General features: G+C 43.2%; 3 protein-coding genes across 6 annotated transcripts; 1 reads left to right on the forward strand and 2 right to left on the reverse strand.

Moving 5' to 3' along the window:
* Positions 1–391: 391 nt before the first annotated feature.
* LOC118412132 (trichohyalin-like) lies at positions 392–5,349 on the reverse strand. 2 transcript variants are annotated; one of them, XR_004830730.1, is made up of 4 exons: positions 4,998–5,349; positions 3,613–3,766; positions 864–3,181; positions 392–799 (listed from the first exon to the last, which is right to left on the reverse strand). XR_004830730.1 is itself a non-coding variant. In XM_035814781.1 (3 exons), exons 1-3 carry the CDS (start codon positions 5,070–5,072, stop codon positions 963–965), a joined length of 2,448 nt encoding a protein of 815 aa, XP_035670674.1. In that variant the 5' UTR covers positions 5,073–5,349; the 3' UTR covers positions 392–962. The 2 variants fall into 2 exon arrangements, 1 of the variants encoding a protein (XP_035670674.1); XM_035814781.1 differs by having other exon boundaries at positions 392–3,181.
* A 976-nt stretch (positions 5,350–6,325) lies between these two features.
* LOC118411522 (glutathione S-transferase P-like) lies at positions 6,326–17,397 on the reverse strand. 3 transcript variants are annotated; one of them, XM_035813836.1, is made up of 6 exons: positions 17,114–17,397; positions 15,490–15,509; positions 9,087–9,315; positions 8,123–8,257; positions 7,656–7,809; positions 6,326–7,051 (listed from the first exon to the last, which is right to left on the reverse strand). In XM_035813836.1, the coding sequence occupies exons 3-6, from the start codon at positions 9,298–9,300 to the stop codon at positions 6,841–6,843; spliced, it is 714 nt and encodes a 237-aa protein (XP_035669729.1). In that variant the 5' UTR covers positions 9,301–9,315; positions 15,490–15,509; positions 17,114–17,397; the 3' UTR covers positions 6,326–6,840. The 3 variants fall into 3 exon arrangements, with proteins under 3 accessions (XP_035669729.1, XP_035669728.1, XP_035669727.1); XM_035813835.1 differs by lacking the exons at positions 15,490–15,509; positions 17,114–17,397 and adding an exon at positions 10,514–10,668; XM_035813834.1 differs by lacking the exons at positions 15,490–15,509; positions 17,114–17,397 and adding an exon at positions 10,327–10,430.
* On the forward strand, positions 12,934–22,710 carry LOC118411520 (fibrous sheath CABYR-binding protein-like). The gene is made up of 4 exons (XM_035813833.1): positions 12,934–13,315; positions 14,628–14,769; positions 20,152–21,827; positions 22,333–22,710. The coding sequence occupies exons 1-4, from the start codon at positions 13,238–13,240 to the stop codon at positions 22,546–22,548; spliced, it is 2,112 nt and encodes a 703-aa protein (XP_035669726.1). The 5' UTR covers positions 12,934–13,237; the 3' UTR covers positions 22,549–22,710.

Genomic DNA, 22,710 nt, shown 5'->3' on the forward strand with positions numbered 1-22,710 from the left:
TTCGGGCCGTATTATTGACGGGAAAACGATAAACTATCGGTTCAAAAATCCACAGAGATAACAAATGAGTCTAAAATATTGTAAATAACTTGACATTAGTAAGATAAACGGTAATGTACTCCTGCGATAAGCTTTCTTGAAGGGGCTGTTGACGCCCGAAGTCATGGAACGGACTACTTTCTCTCGCGGAAGGAAAATAAAAAAGCCTCGAACTCTCGACGTGGCGTGGCGGCTGTCTCCGGCCTTAAACTTTACACTTAAACTCAAATAATGTTGACACGCCACTTGAATATGCGTACAAGTGTGAACGGGGCTTTACGGTTCCCATTATCCTTGTATTTTCCTACAGCTATCGGCAGACACAAGAAAAAATAGACAAGAATCCAACAACTAAGCGAAATGGCAGACAAATTAGATTTATTGCTATGTAGTGTATAAAGTGTCAGGGTAGTTAAGACTGCTTTCACGGATTCTCGACACATCTTAGTTTGTTTACATTTTTGGTACAATGAATGTTGTGACTTTGATGTGTAGATACAAATATAGTTATTTCGGTCTAGAAACTTCGTTCCTTTGACCAAGTCTCTACGGCAAGTCTAACACCTTACTGCAGCACATGGCTTTTTATCTGATTTACGACCAGAGTTAAATTTGATAAAAGATGTAGGTTTGGGTACAGGTGGCGATAACGACTTTGAAGAAACTTTGACGCATTGCTGATGCCACACGTTCCTGCTAAAAGTGCAGATTAAATGACCTAAACGATCGGGGATGACTTGTTTAAATGTCGTTTCTTACTAAAATATCACATTGTCAAGTTAAGGACGAGCTACTATATGTGATCTTTCTCGTCTGTGTATGACTGGGTGCTAAAATTGGTTGTAACATGCACTAGATGTTGTATTGTTAGGCTTATATCTTAGCCGGATTTTCTGTAGTCTGCCATCTCCTTTACAGTGGCTTCAGGGCCAAGTCGGCCACCTTGATGGCCGGTTGTTTCCCCTCGTGCGCTGTCGTCTGCGGGGCTTCGTGCGCTGTCGTCTGCCGGAAGTACGGTCAGGCCTCGTGCGCTGTCGTCTGCCGAAAGTACGTTCAGGCCTCGTGCGCTGTCGTCTGCCGGAAGTACGGTCAGGCCTCGTGCGCTGTCGTCTGCCGAAAGTACGTTCAGGCCTCGTGCGCTGACGTCTGCCGAAAGTACTTTCAGGCCTCGTGCGCTGATGTCTGCCGGGAACATTTTCTGGCCTCGTGCGCTGACGTCTGCCGAAAGTACTTTCAGGCCTCGTGCGCTGACGTCTGCCGATGGTACCTTCAGGCCTCGTGCGCTGGCGTCTGCCGAAAGTACGTTCAGGCTTCTTGCGCTGACGTCTGCCGATGGTACCTTCAGGCCTCGTGCGCTGACGTCTGCCGAAAGTACGTTCAGGCTTCTTGCGCTGACGTCTGCCGATGGTACCTTCAGGCCTCGTGCGCTGTCGTCTGCCACGTTCAGGCTTCTTGCGCTGTCGTCTGCCAAAAGTACGTTCGGGCTTCTTGCGCTTCGGTTGTCTCGTCCGAGGTATTTTTATGCGCTGACGCCTGGCAGAAACTTCTCCGGGGCGTCGGCCTTGACGTCCAGCTTGATTCTTTCTGCCTCCTCTCACTCTACCTGTCTCCGGGGGCTGTCGCGTACCAAAAGCACCTGTAGGCTTCGTCCGCTGGCCTCTGTCTCGCCGGCCACCTTTCCCCCGTCCGAGTCCCCATCCTAAAGCCTTCTTTCTTTGCTTTCGTTCTTTCTTTTGCATCCTGGGGGAAAACTTGGCATTGCGAGATTTCGCGGGAGCTCCCCATATTCCCTGGGGAGATTTCTTCGCCTTTCGTTCCTTCGTGGTCTCGACTTTCTTCCGCCGGGCATTTTTCTTCGCCTTTCGTTCCTTCGCGGTCTTCACTTTCTTCCGCTGAGCATCTTTCCTCTCATCTGTTTTTCTTTCCTTTACTTTCTTCTCATTTTTTCTCTGTTTCTTCTCCTTTTTTTTCTGTTTCTTCTCCTTTTTTCTCCGTTTCCCCTTGTCAGTTTCACTTTTCTTCTGTTGTTCTTCAGCAGCGGCAGTCTCTTCGACAGGCATTCCTTCTTCATCTTCTTTCTCTCCTTCTTCTTCAAGGTTGCCTAGGCTGTTCTCTAAATCATACTCCAGCTCTTTCTTCTCCTTTTTCCTCTGTTTCTTCTCCTTTTTTCCCCGTTTTTTCTTCTTTTTTTCCCGTTCCTTCTCCTTTTTTCTCCGTTTCCCCTTGTCTCCTTCTTTCTCTCCTTCTTCTTCAAGGTTGCCTAGGCTGTTCTCTAAATCATACTCCAGCTCTTCCTCAAGATCGTTTTTCAAACTTTCAGCATTCTTAGCCTCCAGATGTAGACTATCTTCTATGTCTTGCAGCACGCCATAGTCTTCCTCAATCATCTTCTCTTGTTCTTCAAGCTGTTCTTGTATAAGGTCCTGTTCTTCCTGTTCCTCAATTTGCCGTTCTTGCAACTCACTTAGCTCATATGCCACACTTTGTTCTTCTTGTGCAAGATATGGTTCCTCGACTAGCTCCTCTTCAGTGGGTTCCAACTCTTCCTCTTCGGCCTCAACCTCGCGACTCTTCTGCTTCTTTTTCTTCTTTTGCCTCTTTGAAGGCTCTTCCCCTTCCGTTTCCTCGCCTCCTTTTCCCTTCTTGCTTTTTCTTCCACCCTTTCCTTTCTTTCCATCATCTTTTCCTTTCTTGCCGTTTGCTCCTTCTCCTTCAGTTTCAAGCTCCTCTTCAGTGGGTTCCAACTCTTCCTCTTCGGCCTCAACCTCGCGACTCTTCTGCTTCTTTTTCTTCTTTTGCCTCTTTGAAGGCTCTTCCCCTTCCGTTTCCTCGCCTCCTTTTCCCTTCTTGCTTTTCCTTCCACCCTTTCCTCCTTTTCCTCCTCCTTCTCCTCGTTTTCTGTCTTTTCCTCCTCCTCCCTTTGCCTCCTTCTTGCTTTTGTTTCCACCCTTTCCTCCCTTTGCCTCCTTCTTGCTTTTCTTTCCACCATTTCCTCCCTTCTTGCTTTTCTTTTTATCCTTTCCTCCCTTTTTTTTCTTTTTTGCTCTTCTTTTGCTCCTCTTCTTCCCGACGGCGTGTGAATCCGGTCGTTTAGTATCAAATGACTCATCGTTTGGAGAAATCCACAATTGATTGTCTGCAGCTACAACACAAGAAGTAAAAATTTAACTAGAGAGGTTACATTTGCAAGCAAATGCACAAAGTTCACCTTCACGTGGTCTAACCTAAGAAACTACTATTCTGTTTGATCTTTTATACTAAACACATTCAGACCAGCCCCTCCAGAGTTGTCCTGCCATTTGCTTTATTACGTAATCGAACAGCAAAGGGTGTCTGCTACTTTTCCCAGTAACCATTGTGATAGCCGTCTGGTGCAGGTCATTGATGTTATTTCTTTGGAAAAAAAGAAGAAGCGGAGCAAAAACAATGTGTCTCTTTCGTGAATAAAGATAACAAAGGCCTTCAACTTTTTAAGACGAGTGATCAAGCAAAAATGAAAAAAAGTTTTTTTAGAAAGGTGACAACATTTTTCAACGAATCGACTTTTAGCCCCGATAACGGGAGCGTACTCACTATGTTCTATCAGTCCGTCATCCGTATGATGTGAGTCCCTGTAGTTTGCTGGATGGTGGGTAGGAAGCGCTTGTAACTCAGCTGTCCCTGGAGTGCCGTCATCATCGGTGTGGTTACTGATGGGGACGGGGCTATCAGCTGTCGCGTCTTTCTGCTACAAGTCACAGATAGAGGGAAAGTGTTTCTTAAGGTGCACTCTCATCGGACGTAGGGCACGCTGGCGGTATTGCGGGGTTCGTTCACTGCGTCACTGTTTTGTTATTTTCTCCGATTTTTTACAATTCAGATATTGCGTAATACGTAAAAGTATGACATAGAAGACGACAAAATACACAACAAGTAAGAAAATTCGTTCTTTATCTCTGAAATGCATGTAAACAAGGATAATTGCCTCTGTACGTTTGACTGTAAAATCTTGGTAGAAATGACTGATCTACTTTACTTCGTCCTTCTTATTTTCTTGGCACGGTAAGCCCCAGAACGTGTGGACGCCTGTCAATATTATAATGATCGGTGCAAAATCCAGTTTGATTTAACACTTGATTTACTTTATTTTACTTGACGTATGTCTATCACTGATTTTCAGTTCTCCCTATGTTTGCTTTCTGTTAGTTCAAAGTTATAATTTATTGTATATTCCTGTTGCTATATCTTGTATTGTTTTATTATGGACTCCAGGAAGACTAGTGATTTATCACTAATGGAGATCTCAATAAACCAAACCAAACCAAAATCCAGTCCACTGATTTTTTTCAGGTCCATTTTATCGGACTGGTCCAAGAAAAAAACTGTTTTGCACTTGTATGAAGTACTGGTACCCACCCCTAGTTTAGATTATAGACTAACTGTACTGGTGAAAATGAATCATTCTGAGGGTGACGGCGAACCCCCTTAGCAGCAAAATGTTTTAATACCGTTTCAAATTGTGAAAAACAATATCATTATAATGATATCATTACCATGAGTAATAAATCACTTTGTTGTGTTTCCGATTACGACGCTGGAAAAATCGCCGTCTGTAGGTAGATATTATTTTATTTTTCATTTCTATTTTCAATTTCGGCCGAATACATTTTAGCAGTGTAAAACTAATGGACGAGGCACTGGTACTTTCAACATCATTGAGTAATCATACAAATATACATTGAACAAGAACAAGTATATTGATGAAGTGAACAAAGAAGTACAATATTTACTACACATTTTTTAATTCTAACATCTGAAGCCCTAATCTGATGTCAGCGTTAAGCACAGGAAGTTTGTTTTGCATTTCATATCAAATGTCAGGTTGAATATTCTGTTCCTTGTCAGCAGCGGCCGACTAAAAAGCTAGGGTCATACCGGACACCCCGTCCCCCTTCCGTGGTGTTAGTGTCTGAACTAACCTGAAAGTTGACCTCCGAAGCAGACCAGGACGCGAGACTGAAGAGGATCAGCCACAGAACCGCCGAGTCCCGCATTTTCAAACGTTACCGTCAGCTCATCAGTTCAACATCACAAACACTCCCACTCCAGTTCTCATCCAACCCAGACTCGTGGATAACCTGGTCACTCTGGGGTCGCAGCAACAAACTCACAGTACAGAGACAAATATTTTGACTACAATGAAAGTACAGTGACTTCTAAGCAGTGTAACTTCTCATGCATAAGCAACAAACCGAAGACCAAAAACGATGCTTATTCGATGATTACATTTGAGTTGCAGCGTTGTCGTTCTATGGAATGGGGACGTTTTAGAACGGGCTTTCCACAAAGCGAAACAAAGAGACAATGCTCGACTTGTTCCATGCGTTCTACCTATCTCCAAACAGAAGTAAAGACCCGGCTCATTATTGCTTGTATACACAAATTATGAATGCTCATCGTCTTTTGTATCATACTTTTCGTTTATTCCCGGCACTGCACCAGTTTGGAAATGTGCCCCAAGCATTGCTCGTGTTTTTGCAACATTTGGTAACGAAAACGTTACGTCTTTCTAGCTTTGCATCCTTGCTTGTGAGATAGGGGTGGGTACCGGTACAGAAAATTCAGGTCCAGGTCCGGTTCTGGTCCAGATGATCAGGTCCAGGTCCGGACCTGAACCTGATTCAGTATGACTCATACCAATGGTCCATTTCACTACAAAGAAATCTGTTTGGTGGAGTATTAGACTTACACTGGCGTTTTAAAACCCTACAACGCTACCTGCACCTGTAGGATTGGCTTTAAAACTTGGTAGAAATTACTATAAACTCTACTCTACTTCACTCTTGTTATTTTCTTCCACCTGCAAGCGCCAAAACGTGTGAATGCCTGTTAAAATAATCTGTTAATGTTCTAATCGGTCCAACATCCGGTCCACCTATTTTTTTTCAGGTCCGTTTTTTCTGGACCGGTCCAGTAAGAAAAACCGGTTTTGTACCGGTACGCTGTACCGATACCCAGCCCTATTGTGAGATATTAATACCCACGCGGATAAGTCGCTCGAGGTTATTCTATTGTTTTTTTTCTTCTATTTCAGTGGTACTACGGCTTATTCTCACTTTCATCTCGTTCTAGCTAGTTGAAAGTTGAAAGGCACACCGCCAGAAAAACGTACTAACCGTTGAAACACATGAGATCATGTGGTACAATTGGTGTTGGGCTCAGAAACTAAACGGTCCCAGGTTCGAATCCTGCCATGTAAACACCTACTACTGTCAGAACTCTTATAACGCATTGTTCACACAACAAAAACTATTTAGATATTTATTTTCTTGCTTCAAAAATAAAGGAACGGCACACATAAGCGACTGTAGCTAGCTTGAAAACACACCGTGTCCGTCGAGTGTGTACACATGTTGGCCCTAGAAATTTGCAATAGCACAATCACAAAATGCGGGAATCTAGCTGTGATATAACGCCGGTTGACGACTGTTACACTAGAAAGCTAACATTTGCGACCTACTACATGATGTTACCTTCACATAGCCTAACAAACTACTATTCTGCTCATTCTAACTCAAACACATTCATATATACGATGACCAGCCCCTCCAGCTCTATCCTGCCACTTGCTACATGCACATTATATTGTCGAAGGCCACAGACTGCTACTTAACCAGTAACCATGGCGTCAGCCGTCTGGTCAAGGTCATTGACAATATTCGCTTGTAACGAAAGGAGACGAGGAAGAGACACGAAGCAAAAACAGTATGTTTCCCTTTTATAAAACGTGGAGTAAAATGTGCGCGATTTGAAGATTCGTCTTCACATCATGCTGTTTCCTTCAAAAGGAACGCACCTGTCGGAATTAAAGTATGCCGCCAGGTTGGGTCGGGCGGACAGGCGGGCCTTGAAGGCTTTGAGGAGGGGAATGGAGTCGTTGGACGCCCAGGCCTGGGGGAACTGTGACTCTGTAGCCCGCAGGACGTGCAGCAGACCCAGGTCCACATATGTCAGCTTGCCACCTATCACGAACCTTCAGCAAGAAAAGGGTAGAAGGCGACAAGTTAGATATTCAACAATGTGCTCCGAAGTGTAATTTAGAAAACGGAGGATATGTAGATACAATGTATAACGTTACTGTTACGCCCGCTGTTTCCGAAACATACAATGTATGTATCGCCACAATAAAAGAAGCCCATCGTCGGTAAATTGTGCGATGTGTGTGACTAGGGCTTTACTGACATTTTGTGCTCCAAATGCCGTGCTGAATTTAACATGACCCTTAGGCCTAACATGTTGAATGAGCCTTAGTGCAAACTTTAGATTCATACTTGAGATACAGAACTTTAATGAGAACATAAAAATACGGTGTAATGCTGACAGAAAATAAACTGTCATGACAACCCTTTACCCCTGGATACCAAAGCTCTTGTTAACGTTACACAATCAAGTGTTTTATTCAAGACTAGCGTTTTGTAGTCTGCAGTAACACGAACTACATTGTCCGGGTTCCAAACGTAACTCGTAAGGTATTTACAATTTACATAGATAGGTAACGTTACATGTACATGTATTTCATATGGTGTTTGCTAGTTTGCAATGCGATCCCAAGCATAATGCATCTTGTGCACACTTACCCTTGTCCGTCATTGTTGGCTTTCAGAGCTGTCTCTAGATGCGTAAGCCAGCGCGGCAGGCGGGTGGCCACGAACCTGTCGATGTAAGGCTGAGTCTCCTCCTTCTGCGTATAGTAAGATTCCACAGGGTTCCGACCGTGGAAAGCCAGGCGTCCTGCGACATCGAGAAGGCAAAGACATGTGGTACAGAAAAAAGCATTATACTTTGCAAATGTTGGGGAAACAGCCTAGAGCGGATTCACGTGTGTGTGTGTGTGTGTGTGTGTGTGTGTGTGTGTGTGTGTGTGTGTGTGTGTCTTTGTGGGCGCGTGTGTATTTGTGTCTGTGTGAGGAGTCTGTGTGTGTGTGTGTTGGGGGAGGGGGGGGGGGCTGGTGCGTGCGTGCGTGTGTGTGTGTGTGTGTGTCTGAATGTGTGGGTCTGAAACTCTCTTCTGAAGTTTACCATCATACACAGCATAATTCCTCACCTTCGGCTATGAAGTCGTGAATGGTAATGTTCAGCTGCTGAGCGCGCCACTGGTCTTCCTCAGACTCTGGCCACAGACCGAACTGCTTCCCCAAATAACTACAGATAACCGACGTCTGGGACAACCGGAACTTTCCTACCGTTGAAAACGATAAGATGAAGCGGTTAGGACACAAAAATGAAACTAAAAAGAATGTGGATAAACTTGAAAAAGCTTCGATATCGTTGTTGAAAGACATTCTTTAATTTCGTAAATGGGCACATTTTTTCGGAGAGCCCTTTTCTTTCCTAAGCTACCTTCAATCTTCTACGTACATGAGCCACGTTGATTTGATAATATAACTGAGCTCCGCGCGCACATCAATTTTCGTTTCTAAAAAAAGTTTCAGCCACACTGTAAATCTTACACAGTAGCTGCTAAATGACCAAATATACAACGTAAACTAAAAAAAAAGGAGATCGGAATACAAACACTGTAGTAGATTACCAAATTAAGTAGATTACCATAGTCAATTCCAAAATCAAAGAAGAAGATTTGAATGGATACTCTGCAAGCAGAGGTTCGGCGTTTTCATCGGGTTTCCTATTTTTCGGTCGCGAGACATTAAGAAAGCAGTACAAAATTGAAAGCCCGATAAAAACATCAGTGAGTAGTGAATTAACCAAAATGATGACTGTATTGTTCGGCATACCATACTTCGTGTGTTTAGTTATTTATTTCAACTTCCTGGCCACTTAGATGTCATACTGAATGCAACTGTTTTTGTCAAACTTTTTTATTCACACATAATTGAATCCCATATAAATGAATCAACACGGCTTTATTGTAAAATTCTTGGTGAGACCAAGATAAGGAACAAATTGACTTCTAGCTATACAATTTAATTCATTGTAAACAAAAAAGACTTATATATTTCATAAAATAAACATGCGGTCAAAAATATCGACTTTTTCTATTTTCTTACCTCTCTGAATCATGGGCGGGGCAAAGGCGTAGAATCCTTTTTGTTTTTCAGTGAAAAACAGCTTCTTTAGGACCTCAAAGTCGTTGACCTCTCTAAACTTGACGCCAGCCTCCTCAAAGATGAGTCTGACGAACTCCCCTCTCCCCGGAAATGGTTTCACCCCTGGCGGACATCCCCAGTAGTACAGCACCCATTCTGGCTCTTCGGATGACATGGCGATGTTTGACCTCTGCAGAAAATAGATTTATCGTTTTATTAGGAAATGTTACTCATTTACACCTGAACCGAGTGGGGGATGTGTGTCAAATGCCTTTTGCATGTAGCAGAAGACAAATCTGTCTTTGTTTTAATGAGAGGTCCGGCGTACATGAGTCCGCTCGCTACAAGGCAAAAGCAGCTATGATTCCTGCAAGTCACGATTAGGAAGAAAGGGTACACGCTGTATAACCCCAATGGTGCTGTATAATACCCCCTTTCCACTAGGACGGCGCTCTCACTGCACTCTCTCTGCGACCTCAAATTTGACATATCGCTCAACGAATTTTATAGAAAAGAATCGAATTTTTTACACTTTCTGTGTTTTGTTGTCTTTCCAGTCACACTTTTACGTTTTGTGTGGTATACCTAGTGTGAAAGCTAAGGTTACAGATATCCTACCTAGGTCGCAGTGAGAGCGCAGCGCGATCGCCGTCTAGTGGAAAGGGGGCTAACAATGTATGATGTATGTCTCCGCTTCTAACTACACGATTACCGTGACTTACAACTTTAGCTTAGGCCCGTCCCATTTTTCAGCTATGCCGCTGGACTAATATTTAACTACTAGAATAAAGTTGCAAGTCACGATAACATGGACTCATTTACACCTGAACCGAGTGGGGAATGTGTGTCAAATGCCTTTCGCATGGTAGAAGACAAATCTGTCTTTGTTTTGACGAGAGTTCCGGCGTAAAACAGTCCACTCACTGCAAAGCAGAACCAGCTATGATTCCTGCAAGTCACGATTATCATGACTTGCAAATCGCAGTACACGTAGGACCACACATATTTAACTAGTATTGCCTTCAAGTTGTCATTTTATCCAGCCAACCGTGATAGCATTCAGAATCACTTCCATTGTCCACAGTACACATGAATAAAAATGTTACCAAAGATAATGAAGACAGAAATTTTTATGTAAAATTGAAAAATGTATTTTGTTGATATATTTGAGACAAGCGGTTGAACTACTTTGTACATGTACCATGGCCTCTGCCGGGCTCCGCGGGTCGCTGGTCCAATCGTAGACATTGAGGGATACTATCATAGGCCTAGGGTAGTCTGCCGACCAGAGGACGTACGTGGGTCACATACTATCTGCTATAACCATACCTCAATCCTAGCGTTGGTTCTAATCAGACCATTCACTCTAAAAAAATACCAGTACTCACTGTTAGGGCCCGACCATCAGCGGTTCTTCACTGAGCGTGGCCTTTTGCTGAACTCAAACTGAGTGACGGGACAGGGGCGTGTCTGTCACACAAGGGGAGGGGCTACGAAACCTTGACATGCGCACGTCGTGCACCTAGCGTGACATCAGCGCGCTCATTAATTTTCGCCTGATTTCAGAAAAAAAAGAAGACATTTTTTCTTCTTTGGAGATGGTCAACATGACGGCAAATTACCAATATGAGCAGATATGTTGTGGTTGAAGCCTAATGATAAATCGTAGAAGTGAAACTAGTTAGGTAACCATGACTGTAGTTGTAGAAATGAAACTAGTTGGATAGTTGCAAAAGTGGCATTAAATCCATGAGTGTAGTTGCCAACTTGGTAAGTGATACCAGTCTACCACAGATATGACTTTACTACACCAGCTCACGTCTTGAATATAGGAACTAGAGTTCGGGGACCTCATACCTCCATGAAATATTTATTGCTTTTTTGTGGATGGTATGTATGTTTATAGTCGGTTGTATTTGAGATGAATGGTTATAAATGTTATGGGAAAGTAGTGGTGTATTTATTTAATGACACAGAGGATGTCCATCTGATTAGTAATTATTGAAATGTGACACTTAATTGTGTAATGTGCGTTTAAGAGGTCGACGGCATATGGTAGCGTGGTGTTCCTTAAGCTTGATGTTTGGCATTTAAACTGTCTAAGGTTGTCAGCATTATTGAGGTTCGACTATGTGCCTCAGAGCAGTGTGGTGGGAGGAAGTTGGGAAACTCAGAAAGAAGAAGGGATGTGGCCAACCTTAGTCAGATGGTGATTTGATTTTCCACCAATATGTCATAACATCAGCTGTCACACTTTCCTCTGACAGCCCTACACCGCCTGTAAGATGAATACTTGGCACCAACCCCGTCTGCTAAAAAACAAGTACCATTGGCTACGAAAGAGACAACAACTGTCCCTTATCGTAACAAAATCAGAACATCTGTATCGCCCATAAAACTTCTGACACCCAACCCATCTAAGATGAGAGGACCTAATGGCATTTTAATCACCATGTCACTCAAATCAGCAGTACAGTATGTGAGACATCCATACCTGTTAAGCATTACCGTTAAATGTACCTCAACTTCTTAAAATTATACTTACGCTTCACATCTCCATGATATCCTAAGCAGACATAAATAAAACTAATTATCATATTAAAAAAACTCGGGGTTCCCCAATCAGCTATCATACAAATCACCTCACTATCTGCTTGGAGCTAAGCCCATTTAAAGCATGATGCCTGTTCCAATATATCGCAGATATAGGGGTTATTACATCGATTATAACGACAGATACGGGGCCCAAAATTTAATCACTTCCAGCTATCATCACACCCCACCAACACATCAAGTATGAAACCAATCCACCCAGCCGTTCTTGAGTCGAGGCTATCGTTTCCCCCAAACAGTTGTTCAAACAGTTGTTGTCAACTGATCCCCAAAAACATATGTTCATGGCTATCACTGGCGAAACAAATCACTTCACCACCTGCTTTGAGATAAGGTGATTAACAAAGAGGGAAACCACGATGCCTGTTCCAATATATCGCAGATATAGGGGTGATTTCTGATATTATTACATCGATTATAACGACAGATACGGCGCCCAAAATCTCATCGATTCGAGCTTTCAACACACCCCACCAACACAACAAGTATGAAACCAATCCATCCAGCCGTTCTTGAGTAATCATCTACACAGACAGAGACACATAACAGAAAATATAACCTCCATTCCATGACATTTCATGGAGGTAATGAATGCCTCATTGGCGGTGACGCCATGCTTTGTCCCTTTAATTCTTGTTACCTCGTTGAAAACGTCTATTTTGGAAATGTAGCCATCGATTAAGGTGTTTATTTTGACATGTAACGTTATGCTTTAACTGTGTTTTTGTATTGTATTGTTCAATGTTTGATTGTTTTGTTAAATATTCTATTTTTCGTGCTGTACAAGCTGCGGCGAGGATAACGTTATAAGTTACCGCTTTGTCTTGTCAATTTATTTGTATTTGGTGTTTTGTGAACTAGAAATGACTATTTCCGATGTTGACTGCCCTTGGGAAATGCCTTTTCTCACTCGACTCAGGCGCAAATGAGTGCCTGGCTTCGGTTAGGGACGCCGCGTGGAGGTCCCGTGTTTCAGAACAGCAACACACTGAGCAAGTTGAAGAATCCACAACACTGGGTAAAAGTAAATAAAATATTAGGGATTCATCCCTGTGTGAATGGATCAAATAAATTTTGTACCGTTCAGACACACCTGGTGTGTTACGCCATGATGGGGTTTGCCGAATAAGTAAACAAACAAGAAAAATGGCCGCACAGAACTCCGCGTTCCAAAGTTCTTTTGATCGCTCGACAGTTGGGCAAAACTTTGAAAAAGTGACCTATTCTTCCTTCACTTGTAAAGATCATTGCAGGTTTACAAGACGTTGGGAGAACAGAAAAGCTTTCACTATAAGTGTTTTTGACAAGATTTAAACTGCTTCATGGTAGAGTCCAACCCATGTTCTAGAAGACGACCCCAGTTGCAGCCGTCCGTTATTATTAGAACGACTCCATGGCGTTCTCTAGAACGGGTCACCAATGGCAACACGTCCTTTGAGTAAACACTAGCTGCAGGTGTACGGCCGGAAAGATGTAGAGAAGACAACGACGTGTTGAAGATGAAACCGATGTCGGTTGTCTGTTTGCTGATCGTCTCGTGTATTCTCAGCGCACCGTCACACGCAGAGATCGCACAGGTAGGGTTAACGTTGTTTCAAGACATGGCGGTTGGGTCTTAGCACACTTTAGTGCTAGTGTATCATTAGCACAGTTCGTCACTTAAGTTAAGTGTATTAGCATTAGCACGCTATGTCCACACCGCCGCCGGTAATGTTTCGTGGCGAACGTGATGAGGCTTTGTGACTCGGGGTGTACTTTCTTTTTCGATACTTGTACAACATGTATATGTTCAATCATTCATCACGATACTATCGTACATTTGTACTTAAAAAAAAATTGCTCTATACACGTTTTAGCTTGCCAAATCCCTAAAAAGTAATGAAACGCTGGTATATGGTATCAACGGGGTCAGCGATATGACGACAGCCGTACGCGTTTCAAATGACGACAACTGTACGTTCCGGCGCGCCATTCTCGAAAAGCCAACAAGGCCGTGAAACTGTATACCGTATTGGATCAAGTCATTAACTTTAACTCCCAACAGCCGTGTTTAGAATTTGTTCATGGCCAAAAAACAAACTTAGGCCCCGTTCATGATGCAAAAAATGAAACGGTTCTATCGGTTACTATCGGTTAGGCCAGCTGAAACATGATAAGTTTTGTCATCATGGACGGTCCGAAACGGATATGAAGCGATAGGAAACGGTTTGTTCGGAACCTCCTCGCGAGGTAGTATTGAAACGGTTTCTTCGTTATCCGGAATTGCGAATTTGCATCATGAACGCAAAAGCGGCGCGATCCGTTTTGCATCCGGGCATGTGCGTTCATATTTGGTGGCGCCACGGGGGAAAAGTACAATTTTTAACCTGTCATTCGGCATTTCGGGTGTTTCGGCCGCGTTTTCAATCGTACGATTCGTTTCTATAATCGGGCCGCCTCCTGGTCGACTGAGGAGCTAGCAGTCCTGATATCGCAATGGGAATGTGTCAGGAGATCCAGTGGAAATGTCATAGCATGGCATATATCGGGACCACAATGTTTTCAGAGGCATTTCCAAGGTCATAACAGAACCCAGCTTCGAACTCAGTAAGACATTGGTTCAATTACGATCAAAGACCAATAATCTGACACAGAAGTACAAGTTTGGGCAAGATCACAATAACCTCAGGGGTCAGAGGTCGCATTACCTTGCCTCCTAAAAGGAACTGAAACGGTTTGCAAGTTTGCATCGTGAACGCAAAATGCAAACCGTTTCCTGTCGTTTGCTGTCGGATTTCCAGGCCTAACCGATAGAACCGTTTCATTTTTTGCATCATAAACGGGGCCTTATTGTATTTCTTAACCTAATTTCTGACCCTTTTCTTATGTGGCGTTCATCATGAACGGAAGACGACAGACGAGGAAGCCAGCACCGAAAATGAGAAGTATTCACTTGAAACGACTAGTGACTCAAAAGAGCCCACTATTGATCTGTATGAGAAACACAGGGACGGAGTGGACGTTACTCTAACAAGTATTCCAATACCACATGGTAAGTTACATGTATCATTCACCAAGAAGGCTATGTTTTTCGTTAACGTTACCGTTTGTGGCTTCCATACCTCCGGGAAAGGATGGTCACCTTCTGACGGAAGGTTTTGAAATTGTCCGTATTGGTTGTTCGCAGCTGTATCTCACTATCGGTTCGGTGGATCATAATGTTCAGAGCTGTAACGTTATCTGCGTAATGTTATGTGTCATGTAACGTTATATGAGTTCTGATCAAGTCATCATGTGTGCTGGACTGACGTCAGAGGTGCATTTAGGGGGTGGGGTGTGGGTGTGAAGTGTAGTGCCATCCTAAATGTTTTCAATTGCATCGATTTTTCCTGATGTGGAATAATCCGGAAGTTATATACTATTATAGCAAATAGTGACCAATTAGCGGTGACACTGTTGCGTCTTTTTTTGCGATTGAACAGCTGACGTTTCGTGTGGTTATAGGACAGCGGTAAACGAATTCGGTCTATATCCCACAAAACAACGGAGGCTTGTATCCTTCGGACACTTGTTTGTGGTTTAAGACCATGCCTCAAGAAACTCTTGAAGGATTGTTATGAAGTTTGGTATGGGCACCCCACCTTTATGCGAGCAACCAAACAGGCCAGTCACTTGAAGCGGTCCATATCGAATCTTTTTATTATATAAACCACAAAACAGTAGTGTCAGGATTAAGTGTTGTACCAGGTTTAGAAAGACATGAAAATGTTACCTGAATCCGGGTCTTGCACAATGGGTTGCGGTCGCATTTGTCTCGTCACGAAAATGCAAATGAGCAAACGCCCGATTTCACGACCACGAAATTGGAATATGACCTGACGTTGCGACATTGCACGTGAGTTGCCCAATCCCGGCACGCGAGGAAGCCCAGGACAGCGATCGTGCCCCACGACGTATGTCTATGATTCTCAAACTGACAACATACAATTGAAGAATCGCTGGGAAAAATGATGCCCCACGACGTATATTTAACGTTATGTCTATGATTCTCAAACTGACAACATACAATAATTGACGAATCGCTGGGAAAAATGATGCCCCACGACGTATGTCTATGATTCTCAAACTGACAACATACAATTGACGAATCGCTGGGAAAAATGATGCCCCACGACGTATGTCTATGATTCTCAAACTGACAACATACATCAGTTCTGTCATATCTGATTTCACATCTGACAGTGCTACCGTAATGATGTGAATATGTGACATATGACAATGCGAAGAACTTCTGTCATCTGCCCTACTATGATGACCTAAAATATTACACCAAGTCAGGTTTTTAATCTAACATCTGACATTGGTCCTTACACCAAGTCAGGTTTTTAATCTAACATCTGACATTGGTCCTTGCGCCATGTCAGATTTTTAAATCAGATTTTAGATTGAAATAATCTGACTGTTTGAAGACGAATGTTTGATGTTTGATTCAAAAATCTGACAGTGCTACAAAAAGTGTCAGATGTTAGACTAGAAATCTTACATTGGGAGGATGATTGTCAGATGTCAGACAGGAAATCTGACAATAATATGAAAAATGTCAGGTGTTAGATTAAAAATCTGACATGGCGTAAGGACAAATGTCAGATGTTAGATTGAAAACCTGACATGGTGTAAGGGCCAATGTCAGATCTTAGATAAAAAAACTGACACCGGTTGTAAGGACCATTGTCAGATGTTACTAGATTTAAAATCATAGTAGGGCAGATGACAAAATTAGTTCTTCGCATTGTCATATGTCACATATTCACATCATTACGGTAGCACTGTCAGATGCGTCAATTGCATGTTGTCAGTTTGAGAATCATAGACATACGTCGTGGGGCATCATTTTTCCCAGCAATTCGTCAATTGTATGTTGCCAGTTTGAGAATCATAGACATACATCGTGGGGCATCATTTTTCCCAGCAATTCGTCAATTGTATGTTGTCAGTTTGAGAATCATAGACATACGTCGTGGGGCATCATTTTTCCCAGCAATTCGTCAATTGTATGTTGTCAGTTTGAGAATCATAGACATACGTCGTGGGGCATCATTTTTCCCAGCGATTCGTCAATTATTGTATGTTGTCAGTTTGAGAATCATAGACATAACGTTTATACGTCGTGGGGCATCATTTTTCCCAGCGATTCGTCAATTGTATGTTGTCAGTTTGAGAATCATAGACATACGTCGTGGGGCACGATCGCTGTCCTGGGCTTCCTCGCGTGCCGGGGTTGGGCAACTCACGTGCAACGTCGCAACGTCAGGTCATATTCCAATTTCGTGGTCGTGAAATCGGGCGTTTGCTCATTTGCATTTTCGTGACGAGACAAATGCGACCGTAACCGCACAGTGCGTCAGGTACGAACCAAATGATGGCAGCTACAGTGACAGTACAGTACTAAGATCACTTCCGGGTTAGCTCCCGACCTTGCCCCGACAGCCAGTGGCGGCGGTAGTCGAACCCTCCGCCCGATCTTTGGTGCCAGCCGTGTCCCAACCATTTTACAACCACCTGTGGTACACTCCCATCCATCGCTTCTAGCCGCAGTCACTGCCGACTCCCCTGATTCCCAAACGATTGCCAACTCTCTCATGATCAAGGCTCAAAATGGACCTAGCTGATGACAAGCGATTTTCCAAGTGCCGGGGTCATGTTTTTCTCTTCGCCAAGAAGAGTATGAGATTGCTTGACTTGGGTCTGTATGTAGGTCAACAGCATATAACTCGAGAAATTGTGGATGGAACTTTGTGATTTTTGGTAGGTGTGTAGCAGTTGTCGAAAGGAATGCCAAGTTGGAAAACGGTTCACCTGGCGTTTTCCTACGGTACTGCAGCGAGCTTGGTATGTTTTTTTGCGGTTTGTTTTTGGCAGCATAAGTCAAAATCCAGCTGGGCGATTTTCACGAAACTTGGTAGGTGTGTAGCGGTTTTGGAGAGGAAGGTCAAGTGCGAAAATGGTTTACCTGGCTCTTACCTATGGTGCTGTAGCGGGATTTGTATGTAAGTGCGTTTGTCTGTAAGCAAGATAACTCGAGAAACCTTGAATGGATCCTGATTATATTTGTTAGGTGGATTGGGGTTAGGAAAACGAAGGTCAAGTTCGATAATGGGCACCCTAGTGGCTGTCTAAGGTACTGCAGCAAAACTTTTAATTTTGGCACTTCGTGTCTTGGACATGCTGTGGTCATGATTTTTGAGTGGTAGATAGCCCTTAAAACAGAGAGTAAGTGCTGTGAGTTTGGACCCCCTAGCGGCTTTTTGGGAACTGCAGGCACCGATTTCCGTTCAAACTTTGGACGAGGATAACTTGAGAACGTGTAAACAGATCATCAGGATTTTCGGTATGTAGATAGAATGAGTAATGACTTATACAATGTAATATTAATTATGCAAATCAGTAGCTTATTTGCATAATTAATGAGGAAAGTTCATAAATCCATGCCAACAGCATATAACTCAAGAAGCTGTGTATGGATTTTCATGATATTTAGTATTTAAGTAGCGGCTGCGGAAAGGAAGGTTGTGTTCGAAAATAGTTGACGTAGCATTTTCCGTTAGGACGGTAGCGGGCCGAGTGTGTGCGTCCTTTTGTTTGTGGAATGCATAACTCGAGAAGCCTTGAAAAAATCCTGATGATATTTGGTAGGTGGGTAGGGGTCAGGAAAACGAAGATAAATTATGATAGTGGGCCCCCTAGCGGCTTCCTAAGGTACTGCAGCAAAACTTATTAACAGAAATAAACTGTGCTCTATATATCTCATTTTGACCTATATCTATGGACACAGCTGTTATACAGATGGTTTGCTGGAGGACGCCCTTACACTGGGGACAGTCATGAAATTCTGATTGACCAGGGATGCTACCAGGTCATCTGTCAGGTCACAGTCTGGTTTTGGTAATGTTTGTGTGTTTGTGAGGAACAATAAGACCTTAAAGTCTTAAATAAAGGCATGATTATTTGGCGAAGAGATGGGTTCGTTGAACTCTAGTTTTTAAATGAAAATGATCCACTTTATGTTGTAAACACCATGATAAAGAGATCAATATTTTGCTTCAATAGGAATTCTAGGTTTTCTCCAATTATACAGTGTCTCTGGTTGCATCCGTTGTGTGAAGGTTGGGGGAGTAATAGCACAGCTTCTGGTAGTCACCTCGTTTGGGAATAAAGTTAGAAAAGATTTAATTCGGGGGCAAAAGGGTTGACTGTGAGATTTTTTCTCACTCATTTGATTTGATATAGGCATTTTGTTCCATTTGTGAACATCTTTAGGTCAAAATTGTATATTTAGAATATTCATAATAATTATAATTTATATATTTGTATATAATCGAATGACCAATTATTCGGTATAGGTGTGCCTTGAACAATTGCCCATAGAACGTCATTGACACTTTTGCCATACATTACTTCAAAATGATTAATTTTGCTATTTGGTGTCATACTTATACCAAAAATGAACCTTTTGGGCTACTGTGCCCTGGAATTACAGCTGAATAACCTGAAACTGGGGATACACACGTAGGGGTGCCCGTTGGACTTCAGTCAAACGTTTTGGTAACACATTACCTAAAGATGAGTTTAAAAATTTTACGATTTTTTTTATCATTCCTTAGATCAAAATGTACACTTTTGGCTTCTGTGGAAAGTTAGTAGGGGTGCCTTTATACTAGCAATTTTTGTCCATTATTAAATTAAGAAAAAATGTACATTTTTGGCATCTGCATCATTAACCAAATGACCTGAAACTTGATATAGAGATATGATCGATATATGCCCATAGGCCTTTTGTTTTCAAAACAATTTTGGCATACACAAGTGATTTAATTTTTTTGCCAACAATATCTCTTGGAAGAGTCCATCTTGAATGCGGTTCAAGATGGGAAAACATTTTTGACTGGTGTGGTCTTAGAAACTGTTAGGCTACAGTTAGGCTTTTTGGCTACAGTAAATTTTGCTCAGTCTGTCTCAAATGGTATTTGACACAGGGTGCCAATGGAGGAGTCCGTTCTTGCATGGGGTATTTGAACTCTTTGACTACAGGGATGGTGGAGGTGTCTTCTTGGAATACTCCATTATGGGTGCTGTGAAAAAGTCCATTCTTGCATGGAGGGTCAAGTTGGAAAAGGTCAATTTGGACTGGAATGACATTGCAAGAGTTCAGACTTTTGAAATATTCCATTTTTCCACGGGCGATTATGGAATGGTCCATTTCTACATGATAAAGGAGATGGGGGAAATATGATGTATTTGCTTACTAATGTTGCCCTTCTGGTTTGTGCAATTTTCTTCCAGTATTCTACATAAAAACAGTTAACTGCTGTGTAGAAATTTCCAGACAAGTCAAGTGTTCTAAAAGTTGGATTTTTATCTGCTTTTGTTCATCTAGCATCCGATGGTTCACTGCAACCATTGCCAGAGCCCTACCAGTTACAAGCAAGTGACTCAAAATCAGTTGGGGAAGAAGAAAATGTGGCAAAGTCAAGAACAAAGAGGGCAAAGAAAGGAGGAAAGGGAGGAAAAGGAGGAAAGAAAAACAAGAAGGGGGGAAAGGGAGGAAAGGGAGGAGGAAAGGGAGGAGGAAAGGGAGGAAAGGGAGGAGGAAAGGGTGGTAAGGGAGGAGGAAAGGGAGGAAAGGGAGGAAAGAACCAACCAGTAGAAGAAGAGCCAATGATGGAAGAAGAACCACCGATGGAAGAAGAGCCACCGATGGAAGAAGAGCCACCAATGGAAGAAGAGCCACTGATGGAAGAAGAGCCACTGATGGAAGAAGAGCCACTGATGGAAGAAGAGCCACTGATGGAAGAAGAGCCACCAATGGGGTATGTAAACGAAGAAGAGATTGAGCCAATGGTGGAAGAGGAACCAGTAGTAGAGCCTATGTTTGAAGAAGAGGCAGCACCAGCCAACATATATGAGGATGAACTTAGAAATAACAGAGAAGATTACAGACAGGAGTTGATCGAACACGAGGAGCCTCCTATCCAAGGTGATTATGAAGAACCACCACCTCCTCCACCACCACCTCCTCCACCACCACCTCCTCCACCAGAACCCATCCAGCCTCCAGTCGTACGGCAGCCACCGCCGCCACCTCCTCCTCCTCCTCCACCTGCACCTGCACCTGCACCTGCACGTGCACCTGCACCACCAGCTCAAGAGGAGTACTTTGAGCCTGAACAGGAGAACATGGACATGATAGATGTGGAAGAACAACAGCCGGGTGTGATTGTCAATCAGTACGAGAGCCCAGGTCCTGGAGAGACCTGGAACCAGCCTCCCCCCGGCCTGGCACCGTTCCAGATTCAGCCTCATGCGGGCGCCCAACCTCCACATGACAACTGGCCAAGTCCGGAGGTTAATGCACCAGAGCCCGGCCTTGCACCCCAGATAGTTTCCCCAGGCAGTGAGTCAGCTCTGTACGACACCCAGAATCCATTAGGACCATCTCCGGGGGTTGCTCCTCTGCATCCCGGGGTAGGACAGCCTGCGTCGTACGACAACAGTCAGAGTGCCTGGGTCCACGGTCCCGAGATTGTAGAGCCACACCACACGTCGTCAAACGTGTTCCCACATCCCGAGGTCTCAGGCCCTGAGATCCTGCCAGTTCCTGAAGTGGGCTTGAGTCCAAACCACCTACAGCCTGGATCATACGAGCCAGAAATGGGTCCAAACCCGTACTCTCAAGACCAACCATCCATAATAGTGGATCACACCTTGTTCAATTCTGGCGGTGCCGGAATGGTACCGCATGGTGAAGCCCTGCCAGCCGAGAGTTTTGCACACGAGCCCGCCTGGTCAGGAGAGGATTTTCACATGGCAAATGGACAGGGTTTACCACATGACCATCACCCAGGCCATATTGGGGGTTTACCACATGACCATCACCAAGGCCAAATTGAGGGTTTACCACATGACCATCACCCAAGCCATATTGAGGGGGAACCACATGGCCATCACCCAAGCCATATTGAGGGGGAACCACACAACTATCAAACAGGCCTTAGTGAGAAGGAAGATTACTTCCAATTGAAAGAGGCGGCAGACAAGAATGAACTCCTCCAGGTAAATCATCATTTTGTTCTAACCTTCACAGAAGGGAAACATATTGTTTTTGCTCCATTTCTTCTTCTTCTGTTCCAAACAAGTAAGGTCAATAACCTGGACCAGACTGCTGGAGGTGTTACAGACATTGTAGCAAGTGCCAGGACATAGCTGGAGGTGCTAGTCACCATATATATGAAATTGATAAATTCAGAATGTGTTTTGAGTAAGATTAAACAAAGCAGTACTTAAATTAAGCTGGACAAAATTAAGGTTAATGTTATTTATTTGCTTGCAAATGTTACCTTGTTAATTCTGTCATCCTCTGTACATTTGTAGTGTAGGTGGTGAAGGTTTTACATGTATCTTACATTGCATCAGACAGGAGAAAAAGATCCAACTTAAAAGTACAACAGTTAATGTAGTTGATTCAGAAATGCATTTCATTGTCGTGACAGGCCTGCAGTTGCATGATTTGGGTTGGCCTTGTATGTTACTGCTCTTTTTCCACCTATTTACATTATAGAAGCTGAATGAACTGGAGGATGAAGTCTCTTCTCTGCAACATGAAGACCAAGGCCATGGGAACTTTCCATTTGGCAATATGAAGTCAGAGTCAGATGAATATGAAGAAAGCATTGGCGATGAAATGAGTGCATCAGTGAACATCTTCTGCTTCCTCTCTGTGAAAACTCTGGTCCTTGTGACAGCTATATTATCCGTGTTTCTGCACATCATGTGAGAAATAGTTCACACAATAAAATAACATTGTCATTGTGAAGTGTTTCAATGAATGTTTTCTACAGACTTTCTTACATGACATGGCAATAATCTCTTGTAAAAACTGAGCGGACAAGTTTGAAATTGTATGAAACAGCAGGAAATAAAATATAGCCCGAGTGAA

The sequence above is a fragment of the Branchiostoma floridae genome, chromosome 3 (assembly GCF_000003815.2).
Source record: "Branchiostoma floridae strain S238N-H82 chromosome 3, Bfl_VNyyK, whole genome shotgun sequence".
In the NCBI taxonomy this organism is placed as follows: Eukaryota; Metazoa; Chordata; class Leptocardii; order Amphioxiformes; family Branchiostomatidae; genus Branchiostoma; species Branchiostoma floridae.

Coding starts and splice junctions, on each gene's coding strand:
- LOC118412132 (XM_035814781.1), bottom strand. CDS start 5,072: ATGCGGGACTCGGCGGTTCTGTGGCTGATCCTCTTCAGTCTCGCGTCC. Junction 3,767..4,997: donor CTTCGGAGGTCAACTTTCAG/GTTAGTTCAGAC, acceptor TGTGACTTGTAG/CAGAAAGACGCGACAGCTGA. Junction 3,182..3,612: donor TGACGGACTGATAGAACATA/GTGAGTACGCTC, acceptor CTTGTGTTGTAG/CTGCAGACAATCAATTGTGG.
- LOC118411522 (XM_035813834.1), bottom strand. CDS start 10,389: ATGATAGTATCCCTCAATGTCTACGATTGGACCAGCGACCCGCGGAGC. Junction 7,810..8,122: donor TCACGACTTCATAGCCGAAG/GTGAGGAATTAT, acceptor TCGATGTCGCAG/GACGCCTGGCTTTCCACGGT. Junction 7,052..7,655: donor GCCAACAATGACGGACAAGG/GTAAGTGTGCAC, acceptor TTCTTGCTGAAG/GTTCGTGATAGGTGGCAAGC.
- LOC118411520 (XM_035813833.1), top strand. CDS start 13,238: ATGAAACCGATGTCGGTTGTCTGTTTGCTGATCGTCTCGTGTATTCTC. Junction 13,316..14,627: donor CACACGCAGAGATCGCACAG/GTAGGGTTAACG, acceptor CATGAACGGAAG/ACGACAGACGAGGAAGCCAG. Junction 14,770..20,151: donor AAGTATTCCAATACCACATG/GTAAGTTACATG, acceptor TTGTTCATCTAG/CATCCGATGGTTCACTGCAA.